The sequence below is a fragment of the Syngnathoides biaculeatus genome, chromosome 16 (assembly GCF_019802595.1).
Source record: "Syngnathoides biaculeatus isolate LvHL_M chromosome 16, ASM1980259v1, whole genome shotgun sequence".
In the NCBI taxonomy this organism is placed as follows: Eukaryota; Metazoa; Chordata; class Actinopteri; order Syngnathiformes; family Syngnathidae; genus Syngnathoides; species Syngnathoides biaculeatus.
Window position 1 is genome coordinate 14,203,127 of NC_084655.1, and position 24,842 is coordinate 14,227,968.

A 24,842-nucleotide genomic window follows, 5' to 3' on the forward strand; every position below is an offset into this window, starting at 1 on the left:
ACGGTATCGGACAAGACTATGGGCGTCGTACACAAGACGTGTTTTCGTGTCGTCTCCAACTGACTTAGCATTGAGCAATGCTTGACCGGCAGCATGGCCAGTCACGTGACTTCGGTGACGTAGGTGCACGAGCTCTATACACCGGTGGCACCAAGATTCGTCCTGTGGCCAAAGCAATACCTTGGAGAAAAGCCACGTAGACACAAAGAACATGGAAACTCCACATTGGATGCCGGATTTGAACCCACGCCCTCAGAGTTGGGAGGCACATATGCTATAACTACTTGTCACTGTGTTGCAAGAGGGAAACGATAAGAAAATAAACAAATGTGTATGATTCATAGTATTTTTTTTATTTGACAAATATTGTTCTGAAATAGTGAGTACATTAGAAATGTCACACTACGGGTTTTAAACAGGCAATTACATTTTTCCCCCTATTCCAGTGTTGTCGTTTTTATTTTCAAGAATATAGCACAGAGATTTCCTTATTTGCAATATGATTCATTTGAAAAAAAATTCAAGATATAACTTTTCCTAAGTCGTTCTTTTAAGTTTGAAACGATGTGCTGTACATATCTTTATCAGCTTTAATTCCTTCATAAACAGGCACTCATCGAATAGCTTACTCTAGTACATTGTGGCCAAAACAATCCTATTCAATTTCAATGATCGAGCCCTTGAAACTAGTTTTAAATGTATGTACAAGATTTCATTGGAACTATCTAACTATAATCAACGGTGTCAGAGCTGAACGGTAGATATTTGTTAACACGAAGAAGACGCGCATGTGATGGGGTGGATGGGGGCGCTTGCTCCCAGTGTGTTTGCTCATTAACATGTTTAACATGGGAGCCATGCCGGCTCAAGCAGGCTCCGCCATAGAAATAAGTGACTTTGTCATTGTTGTCGATTAGACGCGGGGCTCCTTGTTCGTGACTTTCGTGTGCGGGACGGGCGGGGCTCATTCACAGCATTTTCTCTTCTCCACATGCAGCAGTCTGTTGCAGCGGGGGCAGGTGTGGTGAGCGTCCTTGAACTTTTTAAAGAGCAGGGGTAGCAGGCAGCAGCACAACACCAACCTGGAACACATTTTGCACCTTTTTCTGTAAACCGGAATGCTTTTTGTTTTTCCCTTCCTGCCAGCTGAGAGTATTCAGAAGCGACGCGGAATTACCAACACCTGTTAGACTGGTAAATGTATCCCCTTAATTTGTTTTTATATATTTGATTGTTCTTTCGAGAAAAAAAAAAAACAACTACCTTAAAACCCATTTAGTTTTGTAGGAACACTCCATAACGAGCAAGTGCTACTTTCAATGTAGCAGCTATTAGCCATTGCTAATGCTAGCAGTTTACAACGCTCACTCTCAAGAGACTCAAGGGGAAGATTATTGAATTCTTGCTAGCGAAGAAAGATACACACACACAAAAACAGAGCACGACACGTTAATTTTCTGTAGTGGTAGGTGATTTACAGAAGAGCAATTTAAGAAAATGTTATCAAAGTAGTTACTTTACTGTATGTCCTTACAGGAGTGGAGGTTCAAATGTCATCTGATTTGGACAAAAACAAAGTATCTTTTCTTTCGTGGTGTGTTTGGAGACATTAACTCATTTCATACTCCCTAATCACTGTAGAGTACTGTATAGCCGTTTTTGCATATACTGTAGCGGTACCTTGACTGACGATTGCGCCAATTTTTGTGTTTTCAAGTTACAAGCTATCACTTTTTGAGTGAGTGTCAGACGTTCCGCCGCTGGATAGCGGCAGCGAGCTTCACAAATGTGGCCAGCATTAGTTCAAGTGGTTACCTCAGCATTTAATCCGAGCATTTTGCCAAATTAAAATTTCTAACCATGGGTTGAGAAGAAGAAGTGGATGAGGCTCAAAGCATGAAATCTACACATTTTTTTTATTTACATCGAAACAAATTGAGGAAAGCGTGGCTGAAAGATTTACGTTCAATGATTTTTGTGTGTTCGAAAACAGTTTATTTCCTTGCATTCCTTTTTCTGTTTTTATCAGTATATGTTGCATAGATAATGATTCCAAACACAGTAAAAGGGAGTATACTGCCTTTGTTGTTCCCATGGCAATGCCTGATCACCTTATTGGGATATAATGTCAGCCCGATTTAGTGGGAGTTTCTGCCTTGTGTATTATGTTTGACCATACAAGGCAGCAACACACTCAATAATAATAATAATAATAATACAGTGTTCCCTTGCCATGTTGTGTTCACCTGTTGCGGATTCTGTGCATTGTGGATTTTTTTTTTTCATGTTTATGGCACACATAATTCAGCATCTTGCAGAATTTTTTGTATGGGCCGTAATTAAAAAAAAATTTAAAGTTCACTTGAAAAAAATTGCTGCCTACTATGTTAAACATTCAAACTGGAATTTAAAAAAATAGTAAAACACACATTACATGGAACAAAACGTACGTTGTGTGCAGTACTACTGTGCTTTATGTTTAAAAGTATGGAAAATGTTTATAAGAGAGTAGTAGAGGTTAATAGAAGTGTGGTGATTGGTGGAGCCAAAAATGAGTCTCGAGTCAGGATATGTATTATATTCACCCCAAATATGGAGTCATTACCATATACAGTACATTTCATCTATTCCAGAAGTGGTCAGGAACCTAATCCCGTGATAAACGAAGGATTACTGTTGTGAATTCTGATTTGCTTCAAAATTCCTCCAGACATCAATTTTCCAAGCTGCTTATCCTCAGAAGTGTGGCAGGAGTGCCGAAGCACACCCCAGCCAATTTGAGGCGAAAAGCGGACTAAACCCCGTACTGGTAGTTACTGTTAGTTGGTTGGTTAGTAACCGTGAGTGAAGCGGCTATGACAGGAATCAGGCGGCTGTCACTCACCCGAGACAGATAAAGAGTAGAACCATGAGCCAGGCGTACGTCCCGGGTTTGTAACTGACGTTGGTCATGACCTGCTGCTGGCAGGAGGGGCATGTGGTCATGCCAGAATTATAGCCCAGCGCCGTGTCGTAGCTCGTGAACTTCTTTTTGCCATCGTCGAAGCCCGAGTTCAAGCCGCCGCCTCCGCTGATGGTGTACACTGATGGGAAAGGCCAAAGAAGTGGAATTATTAATTTGTCATAGCTATACGTGCAAGACGATTGCTACTGTATTTTAATGTTGTAGTTGGAGAGTGAAGTATATTATTAGGTGGTGCTTGGTGTGAAACAACAGCATCACAACATGGAATTATAAACATTGAATGCAGCGTGTCAATAGTTTTGGACATTGAATTTTAGTCAATAATTATTCCATACTTTTTGTATGGATGGATTATAGTTAATAATTATAGAATTTACAGTTTTTGCTACTTTGTTGTCATCTACATGTATATACATATATCCAAAATTAAATAAAATTCACAAAGGACCATGCAATCATGCCACCTCTGCCCCCAAAACACTTTCTCAAGTGTATTCATTGACAACTACATTTTCTGGAGGTCATAGTATAAGTGAAGGTGTATTTACCTGGTAAATTCTGTGGGGGATCCTGGCGTTGGGTGGCAGGGTTGAACGGAGTGTGCACATGGTAGCCTTTCACATCACTCTTACCATCCTCTAAAGCAGTGAGAAAACGGCACATTAAAGAGAAATTCTGATAAAGATGATGATGATGATGATGAGTAACATACCTGGAGTGATGTAGGGAGGAGGATGTTTAACGTCGGCCATGGCGCTACAAGAGAAGAGAGAGTTCAACTTTTAGTAAATATGGCATTTAATACATCCACGCCTAGAGAGGGTGTACAAGCCCTGAGTGGTGGATCTTGAGGTGTCAATCAGCTGCGATGATGATGATAATGATGATGATGTATTGTGCGCATATTTACTTTTACCAGCCTAGAGGGGACGCCCGGGTGTGCTCCCCACTTGGCGTTCTTCCTTTTGGGTGTAGCAGGCTACCATTTACTGATCAAGTGGTTTTAATTGCAGTCTTGTGTTTAGCACTGCCGTCATCCCCAAACACACACTTTTTAATACTAAAACTTCTTCCTGCAGCAAGAAAAGTAGTTTGCAACCCTGTTAAAGGTCATTATAGTGTGTTTTGCATATGAAGTATCGTAAAAATAAAATAATTTTTAATAATTATTGGACAGAAGATGATTTCATAATACTTTGGAAAGTTTCAGGGCTTTTTGATTTATACATTCACATTTATGTTATTAATTTTCATGTGGATTTTATGGCAATACTTTGATTTATTTTGCATAATCTGCACCTTTATTTGGGTTGTATGATTAATAGTATAATAAGAACTGACACAAATTTTAAAAATCACATCGATTACACATTCAATTAAAGATGAACAGCATAGCTCACAACGTGGAATATGATATTGATATGGTTAGATTTGCAAATTGTTGCATTCATCGCTATTATATAGTTGATATCAACAGATAGAGTACCTGAGGAAGTACAGAATGGAAGCTTCAATGTATTCTTCAGATTTACTACTCTTATGATTCATAGGAGTTTTCAAATTTAAATATGTTAGTTCTTCCTTATTGTACCCTGGAAACAAATGAGCCACAACAAGGAAAAAAAAAAGTTTCATGCGCCTTTTTTGTCTTTCTGTAAACATTGAAATCCACATAAACACACACATGGTCCAGTGGATGCTTAACACCTGAGAGAGCGGACATATGCACATATTCCGGAAAAGGAATGCGGCTGAGTGGCATGCTTGTCGCAAATGGGAGGATAGGTGTGTCCAGCCATATGCTGATAAACTAAAATGCGCTGGCTTAAATGTGTGCGAGATTGATTTGACTGCTCTGATCGTGGCATCAATACATATCCAATTCAGAAGCACAACTTGAACTGGTTCTGTTTAGCGGCAAGATGGGTGTTTCTTGTGTTTTTGTTTTTGTGCGGCACCACGGCTGAATGTCTCTGCTTTTTCAAGTGAGAATCAGTCTTCACGTGGACGTTTTTGGGTGCTCCACATAAAGAAATTCCTATAATAATAATAATAATAAAAGTGCTCTGTTTTGAGTTTTGTTTAAATTTTCAGCTTCAGAGAGGATAGAATTGTGTCACCACATTAACAGGCACACTGAAACTTGGATGCTATGAGACAAAAAAAAAAAGATTGTTTTGAGTTTTACCAGTTGAAACCATTTGTAACCATGGAGACAAAGTGAGAGAGAAAAAGAAATTTCCATTAAGTGCTCCTTTCATCTTATTAGACTGTGTGTGTTGGTGTGAATTGTGACAGACACAGCTCATCTGGGCTAACTGGTTGCGCCTTCACTCATCAAAGCAAAGCAAAGCATAGCGGCGTGACGAGTATCGTTTTGCTGAGATTCCATAACATGTAAGAGAAAATGGTGGGCTTTGAATGGAGATGCGCACTTGCATGAGGCCCGTCACCTGATGATTTACGGAGCTGACCATAATGACTATGATTTGGCTTCCACAGCCATTCATCTGCCACATTGTTAGAAACACACATTGATCAATAGCAGTCACTCACATTTGAAAAATGTACGGGTGTGGTCAGTCATGCCCGCAGATATAAAGTTGTGGGTGCGTGTTCTGTTTGTATTTAGGAGTGTACCCCTTTAAGAGCGGAGGGGAGCGGTGTCAGGTAAACTAGGAACTAGAAGTAGGCTGAGCAGAGACCGTGTGCTTCAGTGTTAATTTTTTTTTTTTTTTTAAAGAAGACGTCAGGCTGCGGTTCACTGCGCCGGATTGGTTTTCATGTCTGCGACAAGTGCCCAATTGCGCAGTGGCGCATCTTAGAGGGAACATTGGTCAAGACTACACAAAATAAGCAACGTATTTCAAGACCTATGTATTTCAATTAGTAACAAATTTTACGCGCATTATTTTTTTTGTGTTCGACTGCAGATTTGCGAGTGCAATGGCGCGCGGGTACGTACACCCCCGTCAAGTCACAGTGACTGCAATTGGATAGTGATATGGGACTCATGTGATAAAAATATTTCTCAGCCCCTGAAAGAAACATTGAAAATACAATTTTCTAGGTGGACTTGTCTGTTATTGGCCCTTCGAAGCCTCATCCCTTTTCTATACTTCACAGCCCATCTTATCGGGGTCTTTTTGATTAAATCCAATTGAATACGCATTGGCGTGGATGTTGGCATTCACATACACAGTCAGTGTAACCAGCCGAGTCACTGTTAACATGCGGGTGACTTGGATAAGTAAAGATTGATGAATAGGTCAGACTGCATTCTGTGGTCACGGCAACAAAAGACAAAGCTTCCCGCCTGCGTCAGCGTGCCACCCAAACACGTCACATCTGAGCCAAAGGTGTGGTCTAACTGCGTGTGACATCTCTGCTGGTCTAACCTGACTGACAAAGGAATGTTATTCATCCTCTGCCTTCCCTTTAACCATCTCACGAAGGTGCAGGCATCTACCATCAATTACCAGATTAATAATGTGACATTTAACATCTCAGAGCTAACTTCACAACAAAAACTGCTCTTAAAAAAATAAGGTGGAAAAATAACATGACTTATATTATATTATTATTATATAACTTAATTTAAGCAAAAATGTCTGGCAGTATGACTGGATTTCTTTTAAACAAGTACATTTAGCTAGCCTTATAAGTGCTCTGTCTTTTCAATAAATTAAGGATTCTCAATAAGAATATAATAGAAAATCAACTCATTTTTAGATAAGTGTATTTATAACTATCATCAATGATGATACCAAGTTACAGGAAAATAAACGCATGAAGCAACTGACGTACAAAAGAAGAAATATCTGGTATGTTCGAAGAAGAATTATGCTGGCAGACAAACAGCAAGAATACTTTGTCTTGATTTCATATATTTAATATTTTTTGGATTTTTAGTTTTTGAATGATGACTGATGATGTCCTTTAAAAAGAGTAAAGTGCAAAAGAATTTGCAGCACAAAATTTGTAGGGTGTACCAGGATTAAAGTCCCATAACTAGAGTTTAAAAGGAAATTTCAAAGCTGACTTATTGCATCCTTACATTTCAGCGAGTAGGGAGCATGTATACATTTTATCAGAACGGGAAATTCATCACATGATACATTGGGTCAAGTTTTATGGGGAGGCCACAAACTTCACCGCCAGTGGGCCTATGAAAATGAACACATGTCACTTTTACCCCCCACCACTTAAATGTCACAAATTAAAGATACAATTTTATAGGGAATCAGGAATGGGCAATTAAAATCATCGTCACTTTTTCTCACTGCTTTGACCAACAATGACAGCAATATTGCAAATATACATCACCCATCTGTTTAGTTCTCGATCAATCGTTGTTCACGGCTACCGGTTTTTCTACATCAATGTTTGAGTCTGTGAATCCCCTTAAATATGCATTTTATTTGATTGAACAATAATAATTGTGAAAAAAACCCAAATGAATTTGAAGAGGGTCTTCATAGACGGAATCCCACCTTTAATAATATTCATGCATTCCAATTAATCTACTGAGTAATTGAACCCTCTATTGGAGTTCAGTAGTGGCCTTATGGACCAATCGAAGTCTTCAAAAAGATAAAATATTGCCTTACTTCTTTCGTATCACTATTGAAGTCAAATCTGGACTAATTTAGATCCGTCACGTTGAAGCAGAAGTAGTACATTCTGATTAAAAAAATGAAGTATTTGGGGACCGTCCAAGTCGTGGGCAAAATTGGGTATATGTTTAGTATTCAAAATAGCTGAAATAGCCACAATTGCAAAGTGAAATTGAAATAAAATGAGATGCCTCCCGGTTATGCATAACAACCAAAAGTTGTACATTACAGGAAAATAAAGCATCCCGAGTGATTTTCAGATTTTGCTCGCCAGGTTAATTTTTATGGTTGCTTCGCTTGAGAATAAAAAATGGAGAACATCCTGCAATTCTTGCTTATCAATATAATAATAATAATTGTTATTATTCAATAGTCAATAATAATGTTTTTTTCTGAAGCTGTATCATTACAAATCCTTTGACTCTATATCTTTATGTCCCTACAAAGAGCGAATGATCCATAAGTGAGCATCTCACCTGGTCCAGGTGCTGGTGTCACTGTGCAAAGCTGTGGGCCAAGACCACAATCTCCGATCCAGACGCGATCCCACTGTCAGCGTGACCCGTATCACCTGTACCTCTAAGCACCGGCCACGCCCCCAACACGCCCACAGGCCCCGCCCTCTTTGCCAAGACGCCGCTATGCATGAGTCGTTCTCGCTAGGTGTAACTCAAAGAATTCTACTTTGTTCTTTGTCACTCGCAGATTTTTGAAGACGTGTGTATGTCACTCACCAAAAAGGAGTCAAACCTGTTCCACTCCAGCTGAGGTGTGCTGGAGAAAACACTTCGTCTAAACCGGCGGATTTGAAGGTCTTCGGGGCGCAAAAATATTATCTCAGGGGCACGGACAAATACAAATTTATTTGTACATTGGAGATCATTAGCTAATTTTGGAACGTTTAGTCAGTTATGTGTGCACATTTTGACAGCGTGTCCATTTTTTTTTCTCACTTCTTCACTATGCCAATTAAAAAAAGGGAAACCATTTAAGGGGGAATAAATTTTTGCTGATCGAACACAGTTTTAGACCACTGCAAATTACTATCTCAATCGTGAGCATATAGTTAAATTAAAAGCTCTCTGACCTTGTCAATGAAAACTTAGTATAGCAGGTAAGCAGGAGTCGACGGATATGACTTTGGATGTTTGGTGGTGTACGCCCTGCGCTGCATAGTTGCCAACCAATTGCAGGGCACACAAAGAAAAGCAACCATTTACACCTATGGACAATTTTGAGCCTTCAATTAACCGAACATGTTTGTTTTCGGAGGAAAAGAAAACATGTAAACACGGGGATAACATGCGAGTTCCAACGAGGAAGGCCAGAGCTTAGATTCAAACACAGAACTTCAAACTGTGTGTCAGATGTAGTAACCAGTCGTCAATGTGATACGCAAGAGACATGTAGTCATTACACCAAACACAAATTAACTCAATAATTCAAAGTATCTGTTGATAACAGAGCCTTTTACTTGACCATCAGCAACCCAATACAAATGGAACCATGACCCAGATTTGAATCTGACATATGCTGCCAAGCCAATCTTTCTTCTACCCTTCACTGCTGATACAAGCTGAAGTCCATAAAATTTCGGATGCTTAGTGACACCACCCGCTAACACAGATGTTTAAGTGCAGCATGAACAAGGGAAAGTCACAGTTCACGGGCCCTCGTATAACCACCCTGCAGGGGAATATTTGGAATGTCATTGACATTCAGTCATGTCCACAGGCGTGGCAAATATGTTCAGAGGAGACTGAAGTGCGTCTGTCGACATAATATTCTGGGGGGAAAAAACCCATCACTGGATAATAAAAGGGTGGTTAAAATCAACAGGATCCTTGACTATTAAGTTTTTATTCTTTTAGTGATACGCTTACATAGTTAGCTGCTGCATCTATAAATGTAGGCACTAAATAAATGAACACGTTTTCTCTGGTCTTATTGAGCCCAGGCACTTATTTTACATTTTAAGAATTTTACGGCACACCACCAGATGAAAATGGCACAAGAAGTATTCATATGCAAAAAATGACGATCTTGTCTTCGTCTTTTATGTGAAATATGGGCCTGTTTAATTGAATACAAAGCTGATATACTTGCAGGAGTTGAAGACAGACACTCACAGAGGTCCTTAATAATTATTTTCAAACCAATTAAGAGAAACTGGGCGATTTCTCATGACACGCCTTACAATCTTTCAGGCACATTAATGGGAGTCACTGAAAATAGGCCAGCATTATTCAGGTGTCAGGCAAGAACACATTGAAGCAGAGTCTTGTTTGGTGTGGGCATTAATGGACTCTTAACACATGACAGCAAGCCAATAGGAAGTGTTCATTTCAATAAAAAAAAGACCATGTCTGGAAGGTATGAGCCGAGGACAATAATTAGTAGGCAGTCCAAAACAACAGTCTCACATCAGTGATACGATCAAAACGGCAATGTTGAACATCAAGGACACTGTATAGACAGCACAAGATGTGGAAAATTGAAATCGAAAGTGAGCATTTTTAAGGACACTTGAGCGTATCATTTCAGCTGACCTTGCTATTGGAGCGGGACTGTTTTGTTAAATAAATTTCAAGTATGTATACATAAATAATGCAGTGCAATGGGTTAAATTTGTTCTGTGGCCATACTCGGAACTCAAAACTCTCGGGAACTCAGATCATCTTTAACTCGATAATATTGTACTTATTACAAACATTCCCTAATAATTAAAGTGTAAAGAAATGCAATTGTTTTTACCACATTTGTTTGCCTCAATTTGATGGACATTGCGCTGCTGCTTCTAGGATAAGCATCTTTGCTTCCTGGGGCACTATCCTACGAATATGGTCACGCTCTACATAAATATAGTCTAAAATTTTTTTTTTTTTCATCGAGGATAAACTATATATGCCTATGAGGAGGAGGCGTAGCACCAGATTATGGGCTACCATTCAGCACCTTCAAAGGGTGTTGCTTTGTGTTCAAATATCTGTCGCTTAAAGGGTTCTAAACTCACCACTATGGATGCTAATATTGGCATGTCAGTGGCTTTTTGCATTTTTTGCTCGCATTAAAATAAGCGGATTTTCCAAAGGCGACATGGTAATTTAAGATACACATTGTGTAATTCTCTTTGTTCTGTTTGTCAGCAAACCTCAACTGGGAGTGGCATTAAACAGATTGATGTCTCATTTTGGAAAATGGAAGTTCACAATTAGCAAAGCTGCTGCTTATTATAAAGTGAAGTGAGTTCGCCGCTTCTATCATTCGGCTGACAACGGCTCATGAGTTAGGCCACTAGTATCTCAAGGCACCATTGTGTCATGAACAAACATCTATTGGGGTCATTGGCAAGGTAGTCACATTACTGATAAAAAGAAAAATCACGAGTATGCAAATTCAAACTCTAACCAGGAAGGCTGGAGCTGGGATTTGAAAGCTGAACCTCAGCACTGTGAGGCAGATGGGTCAACCACTAGCTCCTCATGCTGCCTATGGTTGGAAATAATTAAAAATTCCAAAAAGAGTTAACCGAAAGGTTGAAAGGCCCGAATGACGTTATGGGTGCACAGATTTAGACGACTTAAAATATTACTTACGACTGTGTATTCTCCTCATGTTAATGAACTATGTACAGTGAAAAGTAAAATCTTGTTGCTTCTGAAAATTCACCAAAAGCCAAATGTTCACCATGAACACTTAACACTTAAGTCATCGCCTTTCAGATCTTTTAAGGACACTCTACGTAACACCATCGTGAAGTTTCAACAAATTTTTTCCTACAGTCTTTTTCTTTCCTGCTGCCGAAATACATTTTGTGAAAGTTATTTATTCAGTCAAGAAATGAGTGGGACCAATGTAGCAAGAGCATTCACAATGATTCTTAAGCAAGTTATAAATTAGTGTATTTGTTAATAATGGCTAATGAAGCTGATCCCTACAGGAGCTTTCACGCCACACCTGTTTTATACGGCGTTCAAGCTCGCCATATTTGTCTCTGATTTCTAAGCGACCAAACAAGAAAAAGTTGAATGCCTTTGTCGTGAAGCAGACTGCCACACTGGCAACATGATTTTGCCACCGTTATAACAAAAGTCCGGGCCGGAGGAAACGATAAGTGACAGCAGAAAAAGGGAATGGGTTCATGTGATTGTAAAGGCAAAGCATGGCAGGATCTCGGCGTTCAGGCTCGTCCGTCAGCTACGGCGGAGACCGCTGGAGACCGCTTCCAGGTCTACTTCGGGCTCAGGCTTCAAGTTTCTCAATGCTTTTCCCCATGCAGCCTACGACACTTGAAATATTGTTCCTTGCACTCCACTACTATCAACAATGAAATGGAAAGTACATTTTGCATGCATAATAATATAGCAGGGGTGATTATTCATTTGTGATTTTCACAGTCATAAAGTCCACTTGGGGGAAACTACAATGTGCCACGCGATGAATGCAAGTTTGACAGCTTTGCTTTAAATAATTACTGCAAGCTCAACGCAAGGACTGAAGAATAAAAACAGGGATGACCTGCCATTGATGTCAATTTAAATAAAAAAAAAAAAATCTATATATATATGTATGTATATATTTAGGATAAAATACCTGGGAAAGGTGTAAACTAATAATATATTTCTTCACAATGCACCACACTATAAGGAATGCTAAAAGTTACAGATAACGACAGTGTAACATCGGCAAAGACGCTGGGAGCCTGTAAATGACATGAACATGTGACTGGCTCCATTCTAAACTTTTGGAATTCTCTTCACATTTTTTTCAAAAAATTCTTCAACTAACACACGTGAACAAAAAGGCATTTGCTATGCTCTTTATTGTGTTGTATGACTGTCTCTTGGCCTCTCTTCTCAAAATACATCTTTGGAGGATTGTATCCCTGTTCAACCACATTTTTCAACCATTGATCACTGGATCAGTGTGTATGGCACTTTTTTATTTATTTTTTTGCCTGCACTACCGACTAATGCTAGGGGCTTGTTCAGATTTGTTAGTGATTTTTGATTCTCAGGAGAAATTTAAACACCCTCACACAAAAACGTTCCATTTCTCAGCAGCGATATCCACACACTGTAGGTAAAGGTGTGAGAGGGTGTTGCCTGTGCATGATGTCAGATGGGTGAGGTGGCGGTATGTGCGTTCCTGTTTCGTCTGTCCTGATCAACAACATTCCTGACATTGGAGCCATCCTTAAAACACTGTACATTATACTGCAACTGTTGCATTAATCGAGTGTTTACTTACACACGCAGGATGATGCTCTTTTTTTTTTGCCGGGGGGGTCAATGCTGAGAATACTTTATCAAACTTTCTAATAGATTCTACCCCCCAAAAAAATCCAACAAAGATAAATGTCCCATAGTTATTTAACAAATCCAAAGCAAGTACTTTGCTATGAAGGGCTAAAGTGGATTTTAACATGTACTATATGTATTCAAAATGTGAGAAGTAAAATAGGTCAAATTAAATGAAAGAAATAGAAGGATCAACTTAGTTCAAGTTGAAGGAAAAATATGGTATAATCTTGGATTTAATTTATCCTTGCATTTAATTTCAGCAGATGTTGGCCTTTGGGGAGCTTTTTTAATCAACAGTGGTTAAAACTATTTACACTAGGGGTTAGCTACTTTAAATACTCAGAGCCATTTGCATGGTCACCCACAAACAAAAAAAGATCTTAAGTCATCTTTAAAAATATGTATGTGTAAAAAAATTACTGTTGCATTTATGAAATCTGTGAACTGGCTTTACTAGATGAACAAAGACATGATTTGTGGAAAATAAACAAAAATTTTTGAACAAAGAGTGAATATGGATAATTTCTCACAGCCTGCTGATTTGGAATCTCTGAACTAGATTGTGGAGGCGTACCTAATGGTGTAGCTTGTGAGTGTTTCTCTTGCTCAGTTTTGTTGCAAAACTTCACCTGCCCATGGAAAATAGACATCACATGAGCACATTAGTTCATTGTTACATCTCCCTTAAACTACAGAAGAAAGAAAAAGTGTAAGAATGTTTTGTCACAATTACCACCGTGACCGACGATAAATGTGTCGTAACAGATTCCGACAAGATACACACTTTTCACACCCTGCCAAAAGTCGAAATACCAGAAAATGAAAGCAAAAAGACATGATCACAACCAAGTGGCGACACATTTATGAGATATAAAGATTGATATTCCATTCAAAATTATTCAGCGACAGCCATTACAAATTAGATTTATTTGCAAAGGTTACAAATGTACAGTAGACTCCAATGAACAAGACAAAAACTATTTAAACAGCTGTACCCAAATCATTTGACATATTTTTTTCTCTAAGTGTCCAAATCTGTTTATAAATATGCACAACAGTAATTTGCAATGACGATTAGAATTTTTTTTCTTTTTTTTTTGGGGGGGGGGGGGTTGTTGTTGTTGTTGCTTAGAGAATACAAAAAAAAGGTCAAAATGTAGCAGCAGGTTGGTGGTAAGATGGAAGCAATTTAGGAATGCACAAAGTGGGTGGAGTGATGAATGCAAAAATAGACTCTGACTCAGCACGTAACTGAACTCTTACTAGAGAGATTGCATCCTTCATAAGACGACTACACGCACTTCTGACTTCTTCCTCATACAGATTTTCATTTGACGCTTTGTAATGGTTTGAACAAAGTAAAGCACAAACTTGCACACATAATCTTACACCAGTACCAAGACTCTCATGATGGATATTTGCATGAATTAAGCCAGGAAATGAAATGATGAAATTCATCAAGTGGTTGCTTCTGCCCTCAAACGCTGCGGACATGTCGGCTGAATGTGAAATCAAGCCTTGCTGAAAAAATGGATGCGACGTTGTCTAATAATTATCGAGAGTTTAGACATTACTATATAGCCAAGCTGCAAAAATATACCTATGGAAACCCTCCAGTCAGCCACAAGAAGAAGGACTATATATATATTATATATATCACTGGCTCGTCTCAAGGCTTTCCAGTGAGCTCATGAGTTAACAGGCATCACCATCTCACTGCATGCTGTACTGGGAAAAAATGAGCCTAATAATAATAGGCAAAATTGTACTGAATAACCACTGATGCGAATAAAGCCACTCAAGTTAACTTTTTTTTTTTATATCGTGGGGGAGCTTGCTGTAAAGTTAGTTGAGCTCACTGGTGTTTTAAAGTGCTTCTATTTCAAGCAAAAATACGGCCGTACGGTTGCTTGTATCTCGAAAAAAAAAACCTCACAAGCCACATCTTAGCGCAACACTTCGTACATCTGTTCTTCAAAGCAAGAGTTATTAGGGTTTTTTGTAGGAAAAATAACATCAGTATTTACGTCAATCTAACAAACAATGACTGTCTTCTTTACGTCATGCATTTTTGTCGTTACCGGTATATCTGAAGCGTGACCTGTTTGACGAGCCATTCCTTTCCTCATTGACTCTTTTCCACTGCCGTTCTTACGCAGATTAGTCAGTCGGTCATTGTCTTTGGAAATCAATGAAAATTGATCTGACATCAAGTCGGTTCCTGAAACCAGAATTTGGATTGGTATGGTTTGCCATCTGCTTTTGAATGAATGTTTTATCACGACTACAAATCAGTTCATGGAAACTTAAAATGAGTCCCAGAGATCCAAATTGTCGGTCCGTCCATTCATTCATCTATCCATCCATTTTCCTCCGCTTACCTGCGCTCAGGTCACAGGGGCAGCTGCTCAAGCAGTGAAACCCAGATTTCCCTTCCCCTGCCATCTCATCCAACGCTTCCAGGGGGATCCCGGAGCGTTCCCGGGCCAGTCGGGAGCTGTAGTATCCCCAGATTGTACTTGATCATCTCCGGGGCCTGCTCCTGGTAGGACGTGCCACCTCACCACGTGGGCATCCTAACGAGATTCCTGAGCCACCTCACCTGGCTGCTCTTGATTCGGAGAAGTAGCCCCTTGATTCTGAGCCCTTACAGACTGACCAAGCTTCTCACCCCAGTTCTAAGGCAGAGCCTAGGCACCGTGCACAGGAAACTGATTTCGGTCACTTGTACCCACTATCACGTTCTTTTGCTCGTGACACATAGGTAGTGACCACAGGTGTGGGTTGGACCATAGCTCGAACGGTAAATCGAGAGCTTTGCCTTTCGCCTCAGCTCTTTCCCTACCACGATAAACCTGTACAGAGACACTGAACCGTTCTGCCTGTGGACCTTCCTCTCCATTTATTTACATCAATTGTCATCCTGTTTTAATAGAATACGGAAGGAAGCCCATTAAAATGTATTTATCAACTCTCAATTCATCTTTTTGTTTTTCAATTTCAAGTGTCGTACATATTTTTTTAAAACTCTTGACAAACCATCCAAAACCTCACTAACTTTAATAAAATCATTTTGAAGTCACACACAGGCATCCATACACAAAGCTGGAATGCAAGCCTGCACCACATGGCCCGTCTGTGGTTAATCAAAAAAACAGGTGCCAACATATTTGCTCTCAGGACTGACATATCTGTCATGCAAACATTTTAAAATGTGTTGCTGGTTTACGGTATGTGTGTAATCTACAAAGGAATATTAGGCCCACCCTGAATTGTGTAATATTACAAGAAGGAAAATGTATTTGTTCGAGAATAAAGTTTCAAAATTCCTACTCCAACCTAAATGCAACAGTCTGAGAGCAGTACGCACTCAAACGTTCAAACCCTGAACCTCAGAACTGTGCTGCAAGCATGATCACCACAAGAACCCTGAGTTGTCCTGTTGTTTTGTGTAATTTAGTGTAAAATTACAATTTACTTCAGATTACACTTTAATTCTCACAAGATAAGAGCATTTTCATAATATCGTGAATTTATTGTTGTAATTATATGAAATTGTTTAAATGTTTTTTTTTCTTTTCAACATTTTCATTTAGTTATCCACTGTTTGTCTACTAGCCAACATGTATGGTCAAGTATTTACACTTTCTGAACTATTTATCCATAATAGTCTATTATAAGATGTTCATTGTAAAACATTATTCCACGAGTTGTACAGTAATCCCTCTCTACTTTGTGGATAACCTATTACAGATTCAGTACATCAGACGGATTGCTACATACTAATGCGCCATGCCCGGTGCAACGACATGGACCAATAAAGCAAAATAGATTAAAAAAAAAACAAAAAAAAACGCCAGCATACATTAGTACAGTACTGTATTGGGAAGCCGCATTGATAGGGTATAATGCAGCATCCCCAGCAAGATGACAAGGACCTATGAATGAAGAGGGGGTAAAAAAAAACGCAATTTACCCCTACTTTGCTGTTTTTCACTTTTCGTGGGTGGGTCTGGTACCAATTAACTGTGGAAAAACAAGGGATTACTGTAGTAGTCTAGGATCCAATATGGCCATATGCAGTATGAGTGTTAGTCTAAATGACTAAAAAATTAGTGAAAATGTCCCCCCCCCCCATCAGTTGCCATTTCAGTCTTCTTTTTTTTTTTTTTTATTTCCTCTGTGGGCCATAGAAAACGTCTGCACAAAATATGTTGCAACAATCGGACTAACTACATTTAGGGGGTTAAATTTATCTGTTCCGGGCCATGTGTTGTGCATCCCGACTGTTGAAAGTGCCACATGGAAAATTATATTTTTAACATGAAGGACAGTGGGAGAATGTGCCACACAGAAAAGTCCACAAGATAGGAATTGTGTGGTTTAACTTTCTAGAATCCACACGAAATTGCGCACATCAGGCCTCTGCTCTTTCTAGCGAATCTTCGGTAGTGTGATCATGATTAATAGTAAATCTGCGTGTCCTGAAATAGTTCTCAATTTCCTCCAGAGATCGGCCACGGGTTTCCGGGACGCACATGGCGGTGAAGAGCAGACACACGACGCACACCACGGTAAAAAAAAAGTACGGCACGTACAGGCCGTACCTGTCGACCAGGTGAGTGAAGGCGTCTGTGAGCACGAAGGCTGTCACCCAGCTCACAGTCACGCACAGGCCCGAGGCGACGCCCCGGACAGCCAGAGGCAACACCTCTGACATCAGCAGCCATGTGATTGGCCCCCATCCCATAGCGTATCCTAGGAAACAAGAAATGGGTGTGCAGTGATGCATTGAAGCATAGGTGACTTTTAGATGGATAATTTGAAGTTGAAATTTACATTTGTAGATTGGATGACTAATTGAAACACAAATCCAGCAGAGTATTCTGTTTAAAAAAAAAAAAAACACACACACCTTGATATATCTATTTTTTTCCATAATAGTCACTCTGTCTAGGTGTAAATAGGCCAAAAAACAGGAGCTTTAATCTTCAAACTGATGAATATTAATAAATATATATTTTTTGAAATATTCGCCCATTTTGAATTTGATACCTGCAGGATCTTCCCAAAAGATTGGGAATGTTTTAACACAAAAAAAAAATACCTGTTTGGAAGATCTGCGATTGGCCGGGTACTAGTTAAGGATGTACCCCGCCTCCTGCCCGTTGACAGCTGGGATTGGCTCCAGCTTTCCCCGCGACCCTCGTGAGGATAAGCGGCGAAGAAAATTGATGGGTGGATGGATTTTTGGAAGATTCCACAGGTAAACAAATTAATAGGAAACAGGCGAGTGACGTGCTTGGCTATCAAAGTTGTTCAGTTGTTCGCAAGCAAGGTTGGGGCGAGGTTCGCCATTTTACGAACAATTGCATGACCAAATTGTTCAGAAGTTCAAGAACAAAGTTTCTCAACATACAATTGCAAGGAATTTAGGTCATTTCATCACCTATGTTCCATAATATCTGAAAGATTCAAATAATCTGGTTAAATCTGTGAATATTTGCCAAAAATAAAAATGATGACTTTTATTAGTTTGATCTTTGCTGGTTTTTTTTTAATTGAATGTGCCTTAGTTTGTCAATCACTGTATTCTGTTTTTATGTTTTACACTATATCCCAACTTTTATTGGACAAGGGCTCTAAAGAAAACCTATATCAGATATTGGAAAAACTTGTGCTTTAGTTTTGAGCCGAAGGGACAACTTGAAGGGGATCCCCGAGATACGCAATGGAAGGGATTTTCTGCAGGAATCATTTGACTCCATAGTTATACAACATCCATTGAAGGCTAATTTATGGTGTCAGTGTGACATTGAAGCCAGACAATCAAAGTATATCACTCACCAAATATAAATACCACAACGCTGATAAGTGGAATGGGGCCTGCGGCCATTTGGTTGCTAGCCATCAAAACCACGTCAGAGTGAACGTCGTGTTGAATATTTGCGGTGAAGTTCGTAGGGGCGGGTCCTGGAAGGTAAGCTGTGGCAAGGGAGGTCATGGTCAGAGTCAGTGTGGACAGGAACATCAGGAAGCTGGAGGCGTACAGCAGAGCTTTGCGCCCTGCCTTGTCCATCAAAACTGCCGCCAAGCTGACAGACACAAGGCGAACCAATCCCACAATTGCGGCATCATACCTGACACACACAGAAAAGGGGCAGGTTGTGACTAATTACAGTATGTGAAAAATGGTCACTAATTAAGGATAATGATATGTCGCGCAGAGCGAACGAGTCAGGTAACATTTCACACCTGGGCTCGAGGGAAACATTACTCTGAGAAAAGATGGGCTCCAGGTAGACCAGAATGGGGCTGATGCCAGTCAGCTGTTGCAGGAAACGCATCCCCACAGAGATGAGGATTGGCCGGTAATAGATGGGCATGGCCAGCTGGGACCACGTGACGCGGCTCTGCAGACTGATGCTGCGCTGCATTGAAGAACACATGCAAGTACATATACGGTGAGTGCTTGGGAATGCTGAAAGTCAAGAACTGATCCAAATGCGATTGTGTCTCTTATTCTCATGCTGCTCGCAATCCAACTTTATTCTGGGGAACTGAGGTTTTTCTTGCTATGATTCCCTCACGTATACATCCATCCAGCCATTTTCTTTGCTGCTTATCCTCACGAGGGTCGGGGGGAGTGCTGGAGCCTATCAACGGGCAGGAGGTTGCCAGCCAATCGCAGGGCACATAGAGACAAACAACCGCACTCACAATCACATCTAGGGGCAATTTAGAGTGTCCAGTTAATGTTGCATGTTTTTGGGATGTGGGAGGAAACCGGAGTGCCCGGAGAAAACCCATGCAGGCACGGGGAGAACATGCAAACTCCACACAGGTGGGGCCGGAATTGAACCCGGGTCCTCAGAACTGTAAGGCCAACGCTTTACCAGCTGAGCTACCGTGCCACCTCACGTATACATATTTTCATAAAATTACACATATTCTCATACAACTTTTTTGTCTTAAAATTAGAAAACTGCATTATACCATGACTTTGTTTTTAATATTATTGTTTTTTTTAAATTTACTGTATCACCCTAATTTTTTTCCTGAACAATTTAATTTTTTCGTGTGTGTTAACTCAAATTTTGTCTTTTAGCTGCAGATTACTTTATTCAACATGGAATGAAAAGGTATGTGAGGACTTTAATATTGATATTGTCAAAAAGAAAATTAGTCTGACAACCCTCAATCTGCCTTATTCATTATATACAAATTAAGTTTTTTGTGCACCTGTAGAGGCTTTGAAAAATACTGTGAAATGTATGTATTAATGGCTAAAAAAAAAAGGACAGATTTAATAAAGCTGATGGATAGCTCTATTAAATATTCCAAGCCGCTTATCCACACAAGGGTCACAGGAGCCTATCCCGGCTAACTGAAGGTGTAGCGCTGACTACACCCTGAGCATGTCCCCAGTCAAGTTATAGGGGACATAGTGACACCATCACTGAACCCACGCTCCCCGCACCAAAGTCAGGCCTGTGTACCACTACACCATCAGCGACTCGTTTCACATGTTTTTTCAATTATAATTTTTTAAATGGAAGATACCTTGGTTCTGAATCATTTATCCATCCATTTTCTATACAGCTTATCTTGCTTCTGGTCCCCTTGGACATTGTTATTCTACTTCTCACCTTGATGGTGTCGAGCTCGCTCTGGATGTCATAGTCAGCGCCCCTCAGCCAGCGAAGAGTAGACTCGGCCTGCTCCTCTCTGCCCAGGGAGAGGAGCCTCCGGGGGGAGTAGGGCATGAAGAATAGCAGCACAACCATCAGCAATGCTGGCACGCCTCCTGCCACTGCAAGCCACCGCCACGGTAACACCAGACCTGTACAGTACACCATAAAATAAATACCTTTCGTGTAAAATTTCAGGATGAACCTGAAATGCATGACAACTTTTAGGGGGGAATGCAGTTTGACCTTATCTAAACTTCCGGATGAATGTCCATCCTGTAGCTCTTCAATGTTTCTGTACTTTTTGCACACCTTGTTTTTTTAATAGAGCTGAATGGCAAAATTTACAAAAAGGTAATAGATAAAATAAATTGTAATACATTTCCCAATTCAACTAGAGTTGGTATTTAATGATTCTCTTCATCATGCTGTTCACCTTTTGACAACATTATTTTTAGGCCCAGAATAGCCACCACTGCAAAAGACCATGTTATCATGAGAATTATTATTATTACTCTTTTTCTTGCAATTAATCACATTTTTGAAGAAATAGACAGTAACTGATTTGAACCAAACTTTGGTCACACTTTGACCCTGGTGAAAATTGTGATTTTTTTTTTTTTTTTTTTTTTTTTTTTTTTACTTCACCTGTATCGTATTTGCTTTTAGATACTTTCGTATTTAATGGGTTATTGCCAACGTGCTATATCTTTATTCTTTGGGAGACTATGGTATGGAAATTAATCATATACTTTGGGTAGAGTGTTTTATTAAAATACATTGTCCCATCCAAGAAGAAAAGCCGATCAACAGAGTGTCATCAGCAGGTTGCAACAGAGACAAAGAGAGGCTGAAAGAGTCACAGAAAGGCATCGAAGTAAACGTCCTTGGAATTGTTTTGGTCCATTTAAGGTACAAACGAACTTTTTGCCGTTAAGATCCTTGAACAGCAGTGGGAAAACGTTGAATAGTTAGACAAGTACGTATAAAGATGTCCGATGAAGTTCTAGTGCACTATAGAAACTTTTTTTTTTTAATTTGCATTGGATACTTTTATGTAAAGCTTTACCCAAAGCGTAGAGTGCCAGGGCTCCAAATACAGCAGTAATCTGAGGGCAGGTTCCGAGTGCTCCTCTCAGTGATTTATGGGAGATCTCTGAGATGTAAACCTGGAACAGAAATGCACACATTTACAAATCACTGTGATGGAAATTCACCAGAACACACGACTGCATGTGATCACATGAATAATCTGTTTGTTTTGCTGTGGGGAAGCAACAATGATGCCCATGCATGCGCATCATTACTGGGGTCAAACATTTACCAAACTGCATGAATGGGGTGAAAATGAAGCCAATGTAACCATGGTAACCTACAGGAATGGATGCCGCTGTCACCCCCCCGGCGAGACCTGTGAGGAAACGGCCAAGGTGGAGCATCCATAATTCCACAGCCCCTCCCAGCAGCAGGGAGCTGAAAGACACGTTAACAATTCAATCACATATGCCATGATGGCTACATATTCATGAAATGTGTCTGCGTGTTCGATTAACATAACATGCAACATGGTGAAGCTGGAGAAAGGTTCTGATTTGTCATGGAAAAGTGAAAATAAAATATGTTCATGTTTTGTCATGGAAAAGTGAAAATAAAATATGTTCATGTTCTGAAGCAGATGTGGGCAAACGTTTATACGCAAAGGCCACATTCGAATTTTTAAATGAAGGGACATCTCAGTCATTTATCAACAAGGTTAAAAAAAATTACAATGTGAAGGTAAAACAGATGAAATTGTTAATTTTAATAAAAATATGACACTGCTTGAATTGTATTATTTATAAAGTTTCTTTCGGCTTGTCCCTTTTGGGGTCGCCACAGCGTGTCATCTCAGATGAACGCAAATATATATTTGGCACAATTTTTACACCGGATGCCCTTCCTGACGCAACCCTTCTCAGGGAGTGGAGGCCCCAGTGGGATACGAATCCACAACCCCTGGTTTACCAAACCAGTGCTCTAACCACTGAGCTACGGGACCTCTGAATTGTATTATTTATGATTAATTTAATAAAATTTAACCAACCAACTATTAAAGTGTTATACAAAATATGTTTTTAAATCAAAAGGTCAATGAGGCAATCATGAATTGGATTAATTTAAAAATGAAATAAAAATACTTGTAAAATACATGACTTGATTTTAATAGTAAAATATTAATTTACTCACCCATGAACTTGATAAGGATAAGCAGTATAGTAGAGATAAATGGGTGCAGTATTACTATTAAGATTATTATATTGCATTCGTTTAAGCCACCAACCATTTATCCAATACAATAAATACAAAAAAGTGTTAAATGTATAACGCATGTCAAAAGTATTTATAATAAATAAAATCAACCAAATTCATCATTATATAAATTAATGAAAAATAATGATAAATATGAATAAATATAGCAACTTGTTAAGTGAGTGGTGAGCACAACAGCGTCAGTGTTCTGAGGAGTTTTCATGTTTTTTTTCGGTACCAAAAAATGTTAGGTTAATAGAAAACGAAATTGCATTTTTGGGAAAGCGAGTATAAATTAATCATGTAAATGTTCTGGGCCCACATTAAAAAATGGAGTAGGGTGTATATGATTTGGTACTCTGCTCTCTCCAGTTCTACATTCAAATGTGCCTCAACTATCCTATCCTTTCAAATACAAATGTAATATCTAACCCAATAGCAGAAGGCACGGCTGACACCATTATGCTTAACTTTCTCCCAATGAGGTCGTTAAGCAGCATGGCCCCGAGGCCGCCTACGGCCATGCCCAGCATGTAGACTGAGCCAAACAATGCAGCCTGGGAGGTGTCCATCCTCAGCCTGGGATCCGCATCAGGACCCTGGAGCACTGGCAGGACGGGGGACGGATAGACCAGGGAATAGCCAAAATTGAAGTTCCCCAAGACGGCCGCAAAAACAGCCAGTAACAGTTTGGATTTGCTCATCTGGAACGGAGAGAAGTGGATGAGTTAAAACTTTGATGACATTCATTACACTTGCTGTTAGCAGTTGAAGCATTTTTTTGGTACCATTCTACTGAGGAACAAAATGTTGGAGAGCGCGTCATCCGTGCGCAAACTTGCGGAAGTGTTATTCGATATCCAAGTGGTACCCATATTGCCTGCAGCATCTGTCCATTACGTCACACTGGGACATTCGCCATTGAAAACACGCTGTGCCACCTACCGTGGGACAAGGAAGTTCTTTTCAAAGAAGAGAACATCTCACAATCGAGTGAAGTGACCGAGCCATATTTAGATGATATGCGGCTCATATCTAACTAACAACAGACTCCCAGACAGCCGTGCTCGGTGCCGACGGGTAGATCTCGTCCTTTGCACCCATACAGTCCATTTTTCACGGTGAACCGCATCTTTTTAAAAAGTATGAAGAATGAATCCATCCTCCCGAGTGTTCAAACAATAGCCAGCAATACAACGAGCCAGCATTTTGGATAACACAAAGGAACAAAGAGCTACCTTCCATCAAGTAAAACTATTAGAAACATACCAGACCGCCTGAGTGGGCGTCTGCTACTAACGTCACTTCCTGCTTCTTCTCGAAAACCAATCCCTTGAGAGGATTTTCATGGCGGTAGTGACAAAAAAGCCATATACGTCAAAATCATGTTTTGTGAAAAAAACGGATGGGTCCATTCCTGCTGCCTTTTTCCCCCCCATTAATAACATACTAAAAATCATGCATTTCATGGCAGTGGACCTCTAAGGACTTATGCAGGTTGTCAACATAGTAGATGCATTTTAGCCTTTTTCATCTATTATCATTAGACATGAGCACTTTGGCACCTATCCATGAAGACCTGTTCCCATATGAATAAGATTTATATAGGATGCTGTATTTTAGCCTACTTTGAATGAGCATTTTTCACTTAATATTTTTAATAGTTGTGAGTTTTGTATCTCTTACCGTGGGCTCCAGTGATGAGTTTCTTGTGTTCAGGAGAGGACTTTCTTCATCCATGTCGGCACAGGAGGACTGCACAACTGTAGACTTAATCACAAATATGATGAAGTAGCCAATATAAATTGTATAAAAATTAGCAATATTTACAAGTAAAGAACTTGTTGAGAGGTGTGCAGTGTACAGTTTGCGAAGAAATGAGAACACACCGGCTCCTGGTGAAGCAGGCAGATTAAAACTGAAAGTAGGAAGTCAGTCAACACTGGACTTTTGGAAATGACAACCAAGTGGAATTTGT

General features: G+C 39.8%; 2 protein-coding genes and 1 long non-coding RNA gene across 3 annotated transcripts; 1 reads left to right on the forward strand and 2 right to left on the reverse strand.

Annotated features, from left to right (window-relative positions):
• Positions 1–383: 383 nt before the first annotated feature.
• Positions 384–8,249, reverse strand: si:ch211-157c3.4 (Lipopolysaccharide-induced tumor necrosis factor-alpha factor homolog-like). Its single transcript, XM_061847145.1, has 5 exons — positions 8,058–8,249; positions 3,678–3,721; positions 3,514–3,603; positions 2,885–3,083; positions 384–1,082 (listed from the first exon to the last, which is right to left on the reverse strand). Exons 2-5 carry the CDS (start codon positions 3,715–3,717, stop codon positions 965–967), a joined length of 447 nt encoding a protein of 148 aa, XP_061703129.1. The 5' UTR covers positions 3,718–3,721; positions 8,058–8,249; the 3' UTR covers positions 384–964.
• Positions 8,250–13,835: 5,586 nt separating this feature from the next.
• Positions 13,836–24,650, reverse strand: slc2a6 (solute carrier family 2 member 6). The gene is made up of 9 exons (XM_061847140.1): positions 24,551–24,650; positions 23,653–23,805; positions 23,297–23,568; positions 21,952–22,048; positions 21,645–21,744; positions 20,534–20,727; positions 19,140–19,315; positions 18,732–19,024; positions 13,836–17,642 (listed from the first exon to the last, which is right to left on the reverse strand). The coding sequence occupies exons 2-9, from the start codon at positions 23,737–23,739 to the stop codon at positions 17,302–17,304; spliced, it is 1,560 nt and encodes a 519-aa protein (XP_061703124.1). The 5' UTR covers positions 23,740–23,805; positions 24,551–24,650; the 3' UTR covers positions 13,836–17,301.
• On the forward strand, positions 19,209–22,077 carry LOC133514979 (uncharacterized). Its single transcript, XR_009798935.1, has 5 exons — positions 19,209–19,348; positions 19,993–20,026; positions 20,487–20,715; positions 21,403–21,487; positions 21,954–22,077. It is a non-coding gene; the product is annotated as an uncharacterized LOC133514979 (long non-coding RNA).
• Positions 24,651–24,842: the final 192 nt, after the last annotated feature.